Source organism: Tachypleus tridentatus, chromosome 6 (assembly GCF_004210375.1).
Source record: "Tachypleus tridentatus isolate NWPU-2018 chromosome 6, ASM421037v1, whole genome shotgun sequence".
NCBI lineage: Eukaryota > Metazoa > Arthropoda > Merostomata > Xiphosura > Limulidae > Tachypleus > Tachypleus tridentatus.
Genome location: NC_134830.1, coordinates 115,649,913 through 115,663,520, shown reverse-complemented (window position 1 = coordinate 115,663,520; position 13,608 = coordinate 115,649,913). Strand labels below are relative to the sequence as shown.

The window sequence follows — 13,608 nt, the reverse complement described above, 5'->3', positions numbered from 1 at the left end:
TATTTAAGAAATGTTACACAAGCTGGCCACCTTGCACTAGACACTTAATCCTTGTAGTTGTTTTTTCTTTTCTTTTTTTTATTGAATTATTATTCAACTATTGAATAATAGTTTTTGCCTATTATTCCTGCATAATACGTGCCTGGTATTATGCAGGATTTTCCCCACAGCCCACACAACGCGCATTTGCTTGGCATGCTGCTGCTACATGTCCAAACCTTTGGCATTGGTAGCACTGTGTGACAACCACTGCTGGTGTTTTTGTTTGTTCTACTGTGTACCTTTGATACCACATAGTGATACCATTATTAATGAGCTGTGTAATATCCTGGCTGTTGTCTGTGACTACTTTGATTAGGTTTGTGGGTTTTTTAGTAATGTTTGAAATTATACGGTCTACTGAAATATGTTTTGTGTACTTAACGCTTCCTTAATGTCTTCTGTGTCTATTGAATTATGTACACCTCGTATCACAAAAGATTTAGGTGTTGGTTTAGTTCCTGGTAGGTGTATTGTAATATTTCCTGTTTTGAACACGTCTGCAGGCCAAGCTTTCAGTAGACTGTTCAAGTCAGCGGGTTCCTTTCCTTGAACCAGAACACCGCCTCTAGGCAGACGCTTAATGTTAGTGATCTTTGTGGTAGGTTTGCACCTGTAGAGCTTGTGTTTGTTTCTCTCTTTTGAATTTCGCGCAAAGCTACACGAGGGCTTTCTGTGCTAGCCGTTCCTAATTTAGCAGTGTAAGACTAGAGGGAAAGCAGCTAGTCATCACCATCCATCGCCAACTCTTTTTTTATCAACGAATAGTGGGAATGACCGTGCAATTATAACGCCCCAACGGAAATAAAGGCGAGCATATTAACCACGTTAACCACCTGGACATGCTGGGCCGTGCAAGAGAGAGAAGTAAAATATTTTGTATCATCGAACCTTCTTCATTCTTCGTCTGCCTTTAACAGCGCTACTAGAAACACGAGTTTTGGACTTACAAACAAAGGATAGGAGAAGAATAATGGCGAATTACATTGGAATTCTTTAAGATATTTACTTAAAGGATAGACAAACAAATGGTACGTACCACATTCTGCCAAACAGCAACCCCAAAACAATATCATTTATGTGTTTATCCTTTTTATTAATATTTGTATAAATCACGAAGCTTGAAGTATTATGTGAATGTCTGTTAATAATTTTATTCGTAATAATTAATTCATTTACGTTTATTCATGAAACTGATTACATGAATCGTACCTAGATCATTAACATGTCTGTTGTGTCATAGCCGGCCTATGCCCGGTACGGCCAGGTGGGTTAAGGCGTTCCACTCGTAATCTCAGGGTCGCAGGTTCGAATCTCCATCTCACCAAACATGCTCGCCTTTTCAACCGTGGGGGCGTTATAATGTGACGAGCAATCTCACTATTCGTTGGTAAAAGAGTCGCCCAAGAGTTGGCGGTAAGTAGTGATAACTAGCTGCCTTCCCTCTAGTCTTACACTGCTAAATTAGGGACGGCTAGCGCAGATAATCCTTGAGTAGCTTTGCGCGAAATCTAAAACAAATAAACATAGCCAGCCTCACGAGCACTGGTATTCACGCGAGACCTCATCGGCACTCGTTATTGCCGATATATTGTGGTTGACGTATTAGTAAACTTTCTTTCTTGCTTTCATTGTAAAGTTCTTAGAATAATCTTCTATTAATTGAATACCTAATATGTCTATTAAATATAACACTGGTACAGTTCTGAGTCATTTCACATACATTTTTTTTAATCTTTTAGTTAGTTGTTCAATATTTAGCAGAAAGAAAAAACATTTTCGTGACAAGTATTTAGCTAAGCACAGCGCCATCTTTGATCAACTGGACATAGCTACGTATGAAGAAGTTGTCATGGTACCATCTTTCAAAAGAAAAACGTTAGTTCTTTTAGGTAAGGTTTTTTTCCACTATTAATATTTATAATTTTGAACGTAGTGCATTTAGACCAATATTTTTTTCAAAACAAAACGTTATTTTGTTCTTCTAGGAAAGGCTAATTTTTAACCAACCATTATTATGTATAATTGTTAAAATTTTGACCAATACCAGTTTTTAGTCGCAGCATATGGGCTCGTAGAACGGCTCTGAATATTTTTGAAGTACAAACTTTAGCTCATAGCTCGTTATTTTTTGACATATTTGAGAACTAATTTCAGTTTATTTTGGTTTTAATAATAGATTTTTCATAATTCAGCTGTGCAGATTTCGAAGTTAATATTGTTTTTTGTTGGTTTTTTTCCCGTAAGAATGTTTTTACAAATTAGGAACGAAAAAAGAACTCTTGCTTCGTACATATTATTATTTCGTTCACTACAATTAACGTTTTTTTTAATATTATATTTGGGCTGTAGAACGATTGATAAGATTCTCACGTCGCGATTGGTCAAGAGAAATTTATAGCCTGTGGTTGTCAACAATTTAAGCACAACGAAATGCGACCCGATTTCAGTAAAAATGATCATCTATGTAAAAATACATATGACTTTTCGTGCAAAATCTGTACGTGATGAAGAAAAATAGATATCATTATTGGATTCAGCCAACAGTAATTATTGTAAAGCATGTAAAAAACATCAAGACAATAAAACCATCGCAGGCCTGTGTTACGTGAACGGAGTGAAATATTATTTTCAATGTAGTTTTATATTATTTAAGGAACATCGTAGAAGAGAGATGCATAAGTGTGGCTTAGGTATTTTTTTATTTAGTTTTTGTCACAATCATTCTGTGCCAATAATAATGTTTCTTATGGTATTAAAATTAATTTTCAACTTTGTAAATCGATACTAAAAAAAATAATAAAATAAAAACTTGGAGATGAATTTGAATTGGTTTACATATTCAGTTTCATCAGTGGACAGAGCACAGATAACCCATTGTGTAAATTTGCGCTAAAAAAGAGTCGTTTAAATATTCGGAAATTTGACACAAAATTTACGTCTGAAGGTGAGTGTGAAAAGCTTTTCTCGAATATTAAAATTTTGGGTAAATAAAAACAAATGTGCGAAGAAGATTAAAACTAGTGATGACAACTAAAATATTTAAACATCACGAAAAACATGAAGATCTAAATACACAATAGTAGATTAAATTGAATAATAAATTTAATATATAATACCGGAAGTCATAGTAATGGTGATGGAAATGTTTATACGTAGACGATATTGGAAAGATTGTTTGTCCGACTGAATGTATCAAAATTGTATTAAGTTTAAAATATCAATACAGCTTAATGAATAGAATAAATAGCATGCATGTTTTACACTATACAGCTTTATTTTAGATGGGGTTATAACGTAAATATAGGTGAATATAATCTAAAAAAAACAAAAGAGATTTGTAAATGACTCCGACATTTTGTCAACAGATGTAAAAGACTTTGTTTGTTTGTTTGTTTTGGAATTTCGCACAAAGCAACTCGAGGGCTATCTGTGCTAGCCGTCCCTAATTTAGCAGTGTAAGACTAGAGGGAAGGCAGCTAGTCATCACCACCCACCGCCAACTCTTGGGCTACTCTTTTTACCAACGAATAGTGGGATTGAGCGAAACTATATAGCGCCCCCACGGCTGGGAGGGCGAGCAAGTTTTGGCGCGACTCGGGCGAGAACCCGCGACCCTCAGATTACGAAGCGCACGCCTTAACGCGCTAGGCCATGCCAGGCCATGTAAAAGACATCGAGCCGAGTGTGAGGGCTGTGTCATTTTATTTATTTTTTGAACATGTACAAATTGATAATTATAGTCCCCGATGGAACAACGGTAAACCTTTAGATTTACGACATTAAAACCAGGAGTTCAATTCCTCTCTGTGGATACATCAGACACACTGATAATTATAATTTTAGAATTACTCTTATTTCAGAAATGTAAACCACAGATCAATTCATTATGTAGGAGCCTAAAAATTAGTTTTATAAACGAAACCATTTAATAGCAGTAAAAAGTTAGTCCTTATAAGCAGTGCCAAAAAGTAACCGTAAAAAATTCAGTCTTTCAATATTTTTTTCTTCATCTCGACGTTAGTCCCAGTGGATTAGGGGCCGACCAGTAATTCCTGTAAGATAAGAGCGTTTTACACGTGGAGAAATGGGTTAGACTAGAAGGAGTATATTCGGTGGCAGAAGTTTGAATTCGCGATCCCCAAGTTGTAAATCTACTGTCTTAAAACCCAGATCATTTTAGACCCGGTCTTCCTAATAACGTATATAAATATTATACTTGTGTTTGTCTGTCCGCAAATTTTCTCGCAAATTTTTCGATCTAACGCTACAAATGTCGCATCGTTAAAAACAAAACAAAAAAACCTTTGTCTGAAGAGTCCAAATTGTATATTGGCTTTTCAATTTAGAATCACCTTATGTATTTTCTGCTTGTTTTTGAATTTCGCGCAAAGCTGCACGAGGGTTATCTGAGCTAGACGTCCCTAATTTAGTAATGTAAGACTAGAGGGAAGGCAACTAGTCATCACCACCCACCGCCAACACTTGAAGTACTCTTTTACCAACGAGTAGTAGGATTGATTGTGACATTATGACGCCCCACAGCTAAAAGGGAGAGCATGTTTTGTGTGACAGGGACTCGAATCCACGACCCTCAGATTACGAGTCGAGTGCCTTATTTGTTTTTGTTTAATCAAACTTTTCAGTGCAACAAGTATGATACACATAGCACAATATCGCTACCATCACATGAAGACTGGTTTTGATTTCAATTTTAGTCTTTTTTTTTTCTTGGAAAGTATTATACACAAATAACTCCTAGCCCACATGTAGTTTCTTTAACAAATGAACATTACACTATATATAATTTTTACAGACTTTCTTGACTTATGTCTAAATGACGCATGCGCACTTCGTTCAAAATCATATACTTTTCTCTTTGAGAACACGCATTCAAATGTTTCTACATCCTCAACTATGTTTGCCTTCATTATAACTTCACATTTACTTTACTCTGCAATAATTTAGCTTCGATTCGCTCTAAACATCTTTCATCTACTTTTCCCTTTACTACGGGTTTTACTCATTGTTTTTGTGAGTTTCTTTGTTTCAACTCGTAAAACCATATCATCCACTGAACACTCATAACTGTTTCATATTCTGTATACCATTATAATTACCATTATTTCATTTTAGTGATTAGATATAGTTTTATTAAATATTATACACTGAACACCCATAGCAATTTCGTATTCTTTACACTATTGTAAATATCATAACTTTACAGTATTGTCTACTTTACGCGTAATCTTTTTTAAAAATAAAGTCACATCTACAGAGTGTGTTTGTGTAACCACATAAAACTTTTTCAAATAAACCAAGATTTATCGATTCAACATACAATGCCTGCAAAAAATCATAGCTTAAATGCCGTGCGTTAAAATGATAGAATAAATAAAATATGATAACCCTAAGAGTTAGTTTTTAAAAATTGTGCCAGTTAATCAGCGTAAATAGACAACCCTAACAAATAATACCGTGCAATAGCCGTAAAAAGTTAGTATGTTCAACGAATATTTTATGATAATTATAAAATATAGTAGTTACATAATGTTTTGGGCAGGTAGTGGGGGGCATACACCGATTATTTCTTATGTTAGACCTTGAGAGTGCATTTATATATCTTAGGAGTATTCACAGTACCAGAATAGCTGTTTTGAGGGTTCGTAGACTTGCTCATTACAATTGGTTGGTTGGTTTGGTCATATAGTGTAAAGCCACATAATGTGCTACCTGTGCTATGAATCTCACGGGTATCGAAACCCGTCGTTAATCTGCAGACTTGCCATTGAGCCACTGGTGAGCGACACATTACAACACAGTAGATGGAGTAATAATGTCATTACGACACAGCAGATGGAGTAATAGTACCCTTTCCAAAATATATTGTCATTCTTACGCGTCTTATATTAAGAACACAAATGAAAAATAATGACATATTATTAGAATGTAACGACAAGTCACACATGTGCAGTTTCTTTGTCAAAGATGTATATTTGTTTGGGTACATGTGATGCAACAGAGAAGACAGTTATCTGTAAAAGACAGCTAGTTTCATCCTTCTACTTCTTTTTTTCTACGCAGGCGCACACGGAGTTGGGAGAAGACACATTAAAAACACTCTCATAGGAAATCATCCTCAGAAATATGCTTACCCCATCCCTCGTAAGTTTCTACTTCAAGTAGTTAATTTTTGAATCTTTTAGGCCATAGTTTAAAAATTGTAGCCCACCAAGATTTTCGCGAAACGGTCGTCTCGTAAATTGCTACCATTTCAATTAATTAAAGAATATTAATATTTTTATTACGTCATTTCCTTTATCACGATGCCACTTACTAGCCTAAACTTCTTATAAACGAATTTGTTAGTGCTATAATACGGTAAGTTAATAATTTTTAAAAGGCTTCGATATATAAACTGAGTAAATCAGATTATTACTTTTTTATGTATGTGTAGCTTTTATCTTGCATTACGAATATTTAGAGAGTTCTTCTATATGCCTTTACATTTTTACTCGGTTTCTCGAAACAAAAAGATACGACGAGGCCTCCTAGAAAATCGGACGAAAATGGTAAAACGTATTACTTTGTTTCCCATGACGAAATGATGGCGGACATCGCCGCTAACGAATATTTAGAATACGGAACGTATGGGGATGCTATGTACGGAACAAAACTGGAAACCATCAGGGGGATCCACGCAGAAGAGAAGGTGGCCATCTTGGATGTCGAACCCCAGGTATGAGAACATCTATCTGAAGTCCTGAACCTTTGGGTGTTTAACATGCAAATACTAGAAATGTTTACTTAGAAACTCTCATGCGCTTGGAAAGGCGCATAATTTAAAGTATTATCTTACATAACTGCTATACTGGGTCACATTACGAAAATAAATATTAGAATTGCAATTTCTTCTTTTTTTTTTGTATCAATTCTTAGGCTTTGAAAATCCTCAGAACGGCGGAATATACTCCATATGTAGTTTTCATCGCAGCGCCATCTTTGTCTGCCATAAAAGATGTTCCAGTAAGTCGAATTTTAAAACAAGCTTAATTAATTTAATCATTTTTGAAGTTATATTACTTACACACTGAAATGAATGATGTTTATCTAAGAACATGTAATCACAATTATGCAAAAAAGAACTGGTAAGTAGACGTTTCTGATAAAACTTAGTATATTAACATTCTTTTCTGATAAAACACACAACAAGTCGACGATCCTTCCTGATGAAATGTGTATTAACTTGATCTTTCCTGATAAGGTTTGTAGCAAGTCGACGTTCTTTTAGGTCGGCGCTTTTATTTGATTACCCCTCTTGCAAATCGACGCCATTACCTGTATTTTCCTGTGTTTGAAATGGAATAATAAAAACTATTGGTGATGTGTCAAATTTAATCAGTCACGGAAACTTGCTTTAGCTTCTTCTTGTTAAGGTTAAATATAATAACATAGCCTTCTCCTACTGTAATTATTAATATGCTAATTTCACCTTTACTAAGGGGAAGCTTTTATTGCAGAATTAATCAAAATCCTTAAAAAACCGATGCCAGGGGGCGTGGGAGGGGTTCAATCAATTGAAAATAATCACAATAAACAGGCACACGTTTCTAGGCCCACATAGAACAGAGAGGCTAAATGTAACAAAAAAAAAGCTCTTTACGTTTGTTTATTTTTTAATTTCGCGCAAAGCTACACGAGTGCTATCTGCACTAGCCGTCCCTACTTTAGCAGGGTAAGACTAGAGGGAAGACAGCTAGTCATTACCACCTACCGCCAACTCTTGGGCTACTCTTTTACCAACGAATAGTGGGATTGACCGTAACATTATAACGCCCCCACGGCTGAAAGGGCGAGCATGTTTGGTGCTATCGGGATTCGAAGCTGCGACCTTCAGATTATGAGTCGAGCGCTTTAACCACCTGGCCATGGCGGACCTGTTCTTTATGACAGTATATCAGTACGTTAGAAAACAAAATGTTGCATGTATCGTGAGACACACTGATAGGTTGTATTGTATCTGTATGAAAAGACAGTCGTCATACAACGGGGCCAAACAGCTGTCTATTACATATATCGATCTATACTGTAATAACATTGGCCAAAATGCAATATTAAGGATTACAAATCGTGATACTTCTCGTAGATTTCTGTGCGCTTTGAAATATAGTTTTCTAAAGCTTACAACAGAAGAACCTAATTCACTGTTTTAAGAAACTGAATATCCCATTACAACATTCTAGTAACGAAAAGCTATTTCTTGAATTAACATACATTATTAGTCAATGAAGTTAAGGTACGTTTAATAGTTAATTTTGATCTAATCTTATTAAAAGAGAGTTACGTCACATTTGATCGTGGTATTGCTTTCGCAATCGAGGAGAGAGAAAATGTAACTAGAAGTAAAGAAACTAGGTGTCGCATATATTTTTTTAATTTCGCGCAAAGCTACTCGAGGGCTATCTATCCCTAATTTAGTAGTGTAAGACTAGAGGGAATACAGCTATTCATCGCCACCCACCGTCAACTCTTGGGCTACTCTTTTACCAACGAATAGTGGGATTAACCGTAACATTATAACCTGTAACCGGTGAAAGGGCGAGTTTGTTTGATGTGACGGGTATTCGAACCCGCGACCCTGGGATTGCGAGTCGAGTGCCTTAACCACCTGGGTATGCCTGACCAACATGAAAAATAGCTCATCAGTTTTCAGAAACAAACTTATCAATGTCAGATGCTTCTTAAGAGAGAGATTTTATTAATGGTGTACTTGGTAAGTCATCAACCCATTCATCTAACACCAAATGCTCTACATTGTCCTATGGTCCTCGTGTCCATATCTATTTACGTGTACATACTCTTCAGTAAATAAAATTGATTAAAGGGGCTAATCAAGAGAACGTATCCAACTTAATATAGGGACGTTTTTAATTGTTATTATTTCGAATTAAGCACAAAGCTACACAATGGGCTATCTGTGCTCTGCCCACCACCGGTATCGAAACCCGGTTTTTAGCCTTGCAAGTCTGCAGACTTACCGCTGAGCCGCTGGGGGCAACGTTTTGAAACTTCACAAAATAATTCAGAATGTATTTGCTCGCCCTTTCAGCTGTAGGATGTTATAACGTCACTGTCAATCCCACTATTCGTTGGTAAAAGAGTAGCCCAACAGTTGGCGGTGGGTGATGATGACTAGCTGCCTTCCTTCTAGTCTTACACTGCTAAATTAGGGACGGCTATCGCAGATAGCCTTCCAGTAGCTTTGCGCGAAATTTATAACAAACTAAGCTATGGTAAGAAACATTAGTTTAGCTTTAATAAAACAAATACTATTGTAATCATCCTCAGCGGTAAGTCTCTGGGCTCATGACATTAAAAATGGAGTTTCGATACCAGTGATGGGTACAGCATAACTCGTCCATTTTATAGCCTTATGGTTAACAATAAACAAACAAAAGCAATTATAGTTTGTCACGTGTGTACTTTAACACAGAGTTTAAAATCCTCACTCGATAACTGACATGGAAAATCCCATTTAAAGGTTAGCATTATAACTCTATGTGTTTGATACTTCGGGACAAAACCTCCCAATTTTACCCTAAAAAGTATGAAAACTTACTAAGTTTTTAAGTGCAGGGATTTCATTCACTCTGAACTAATGAACTTCGCATTGTCTTTTAAGCGAAGAGCACGTGCAATTCGCACGTGGATACCGACCTTCATATGATTTAACAAATAAAAGCAAAAGTTCTTAATTTGAAGCCACACAAAAACCTATTTTCCAAAATGTATTAACATCGAAACAAGAAGTACGATTATAATTAAAGAATTACATGACTCTTAAGACACAACTTTTAATAAATTTGGTTTGAATTTCGCGCAAAACTACTCGAGAGCTATATGCGCTAGCCGTCTGTAATTTAGCAGCAATAAACTAGAAGGAAGGCAGCTAGTTAACACCATCCGTCAAGTCTTAAGCTACTCTTTTATCAAAGAGTAGTAAATTATAACGCCCCCAAGGCTGAAATGGTGTGTACGTTTGATAGGACAAAGATTCGAACCCGCGACTCGCAGATTACGAGACGAGCGCCCTAACTACTTGGGGAGGAGCTTCAAATGAGAACTTAATTATAACTGGGTGAGGAGGTATCGCAATGGATACCGTGATCTATACATCCACACTTAGAGAAAGATGGATGAAGCTCTGTTTCATAATGTACATTGAATCCGTTAGAGTAACTCTGAATGTTACAGCGTGTGTCCGCCCAAATGTAACGAAACCTCAAATCCACATCTCTGTGGTGTGCGATAGATACACCATTAACCATGTAAAATATTTCTCAAGAAAAGCAAAAAAAAAAGAAAAGAAGTTAACTATTAAACAGCGGGAATGCTGTAGACAGCATCATCCATTGATGATGACCGCCGTTTAAGGGTTAAAATAATTGTTCAGTTAGACATTGAATTCAGTGAAAAAATTAATAGTCTAGAAATTATAATATACGAGATACTTTATGCGTAATAACAAACTTTACTTAATATTCAGGTCTTTTATAGACTCGGCCGTAAATTTGACAGAATTCGGGATGCAATGTGCTGTGTAGCTTTGTGTTTAACGACAAACTATCGTTTAGGGCAGTGGTTATAATTATAATGTAGGCAAACCTTCCACAACTGAGTAAATTATGCGTAAGTTTAAAGTAAAAATAGTGTGTGTACAAATGTCAAATTAATCTTCTATTTGTCTCATTTATTATTTATCAATTGTTCTTCCTACATTAGAGGAAGCTATTGTCACCACACTACTTTATAGACTACTATTAGCAGATTTCTTTTAAAATGTATTTCGTTTTATTCTTGGCAGTAAAAAGGTTACCAACTCAGTTAAATGACTATGTAAATGCACAACTTTAACGTAGATTTTAAACTAGTAGTAACAAAGCAAGGAGCTGAATCGGTGACGGATTAGTTTGTCTTTAATACAAAGATCCCTGTAAAATGTTTTGCGCTAACAAAAGATTCCGCGGCAACTCAAATGTCAAGTGTGTGTTCTTTTTTTAGTAATCTTATATTAAAGATGCTTATTTTCTACCAGACCGACGGAAGTCTGGAACGTCTTGTGAAAGAGAGCGAACTTCTACAGCAGGCCTACGGACATTTTTTCGACTTGATAATTGTTAATACCAACATCGACGAAACTATCGAGACCCTGGAGCAACAAATAGAGCACATTAACGAAACGAACCAGTGGGTTCCCGTGAGCTGGGTTTATTGAGCTGTAACGTCTTTAGAAACGTAAGTCTTCCATAATACGCGTGTTAGTCGAATTGTACTTCATACTAATTTCTTTATCGAGTCAAACATTTGAATCGACGGAAAAGTCTCGATGAATATAAGCTGTAGAATGTTTTAACAATACACTTTGTTGTTGTTCCTTTTTTATTAATTTCTCTAAAGCTACTCGAGTACAACCGGCGATAGTCATACCTAATGTTGAAGTAATGAACTACCTAAAAGTCGACATTACGCATCGACAACTTGTGGGCTACTTGACTCGAATACTGAAACTTGACCGTTGCTCTTATAACGTACCCACGACTCAAATGGGTGCAGCATGATTTTTTTTTCTGTGGTAACGGGAAGCGAACCACGGATACACAATCCGGTATTTTTGTGTTTGTTTTTCTCATAACAAAGCCACGTCGGGCTATTTGTTGTGTCCACCGAGGGGAATTGAACCTCTGATTTTAGCGTTGTAAATCCGAAGACTTACCGCTGTACTAGCGGGGAACTACACAATCCGGAATTTCATATTACTTTTTGTCTTTACAATATTTAAGTTTACTTCTGAGACAGAACCGATTTCATTAACATGTTTCAGTATACGTGTGTATATCAATATGGTGAATATTGCAATTTTGTAATTGAGCAGAGTTTTAAAGATTTTCTCCTTAATTAAAAAAAACGATCAAAAACGCTATCACATTGGATGTTTGTGTAGTGAATATAATAATGTGTCTAATTCAAGTATGCCACTTAAAAATCCATTGTGAGGTTTACGTTTTTCCATATATTATAGTAAAAAGATTCCCGCTTTGTCACGTAGCAGACTTTAGTTACATTTTCTACTTTTGTTACGAGGATATTATCAGAATACATCATTTTGAAAATTGCACCCTCTCACTTCGATTAGACTGTTTTACAGTTTCTGTGAAAACTGGGAGAAGTGCACTGAAAGTTGGAGAACTTCGTATGTATTTAAAATGAACCACTCTAAAATAATTAGAGAAATATTGATTGACTTGGTTTTATCGATTTATGTAGGTGGGAAAACTTCGCAAAAAAAATTCTTATAAACTAGTGATTTAGGGGTGCATACTAGTATGTGTGACCATTCCAGGAATTCTCAGAATAATTTGTGGTTGGCTTTTCTATTCTTAGAGTAGTTCAAGTTAGATGAATCTGACTTTGTGGTTTATACATGAAATTCATTAGCTTGTGTGGACCACTTACGACATGTATCAGTTTTATAAATCATTTATAATATCCAATAACGTTCATGAGTTACTTGCTACATCTGTTTACTTTTGTGGATTGTTTTAAATGTACGTTAGCTTTAGTAAAATACCTTACATCCCTACACAATATTAGACACAAAACTTGCAAGGGGCTGTCTTACAGTGAGATGTCACACGAGGTAGAAATTTTTCTACGGGCAGTTGTAGTGTTAATGGAACTACACAGAAAAAAAGATATATATATGTAAGAGCTTGTTTATAGTGTATAAAACTGAAGTTTTAAAAATAAAACGTAGTTGTAATATATGTTATAGTTTGTTCTTGTTTAATGTGTTCAGAGCTGTAATTTCTTTTCAACAATGAATAAAAACACCTTAAAATACATCATGGATGCGTGGATACGAAATAAAACCAATTTTGTCGCTTTTAAAAAACAAACAAATTATTGAACCAAATAATTATTTGATATGTCAAATGGTCATTCGACACCTTTTACAGGGATAAAGACCAAAGCATCTAGTTAGAAGTGTGCGTGTGTGCAATAACAGAAAAAATATAATAATTATTTTATTTTCAAATAAAACCAGAAACAAATAATTACTAATATGTTACCTAACACTACTCGGGAAACAACAAGATAGTGTTTGTATACACACGAGTAGAATAACATAAGGTGTTTATGCAGACGGTATTAACAAGATACGGCAAGGTTTGTTTTGAATTTTGCGCAAAGCTGCGTGAGGGCTATCTGCGCTAGTCGTCCCTAATTTAGCAGTGTAAGACTAGATCTAGGGAATGCAGCTAGTCATCACCACCCACGACTAGTGGTATTGACCGTCACTTTATAATGCCCCCCCCCCGGCTGAACGGGCTATCATATTTGATATGACGGGGATTCGAACCTGTGACCCTCAGATTACAAGTGAAGCACCGTAAACACCTGGTCATGCCGAGCCTGTAAGGTAAAGTAAGATGTTTGTACATGTGGGACGAACAAGTTAATGTGTTTGTACACACAGGATTACCAAGATAAGATGTTTAAACACCCCAA

General features: G+C 35.9%; 1 protein-coding gene across 1 annotated transcript in view; it reads left to right on the top strand.

The window, feature by feature from the left end:
- The window catches only part of LOC143253377 (peripheral plasma membrane protein CASK-like), a 58,893-nt gene extending 45,544 nt beyond the window's left edge, over nt 1-13,349 (top strand). Inside the window, exons 8-12 of the mRNA XM_076507146.1 lie at nt 1,782-1,931; nt 6,124-6,204; nt 6,576-6,778; nt 6,979-7,065; nt 11,135-13,349. Coding sequence (XP_076363261.1) covers nt 1,782-1,931; nt 6,124-6,204; nt 6,576-6,778; nt 6,979-7,065; nt 11,135-11,314 — 701 coding nt within the window. The 3' untranslated portion in view covers nt 11,315-13,349. The remainder of the gene's footprint in view (nt 1-1,781; nt 1,932-6,123; nt 6,205-6,575; nt 6,779-6,978; nt 7,066-11,134) is intronic.
- Nucleotides 13,350-13,608: the final 259 nt, after the last annotated feature.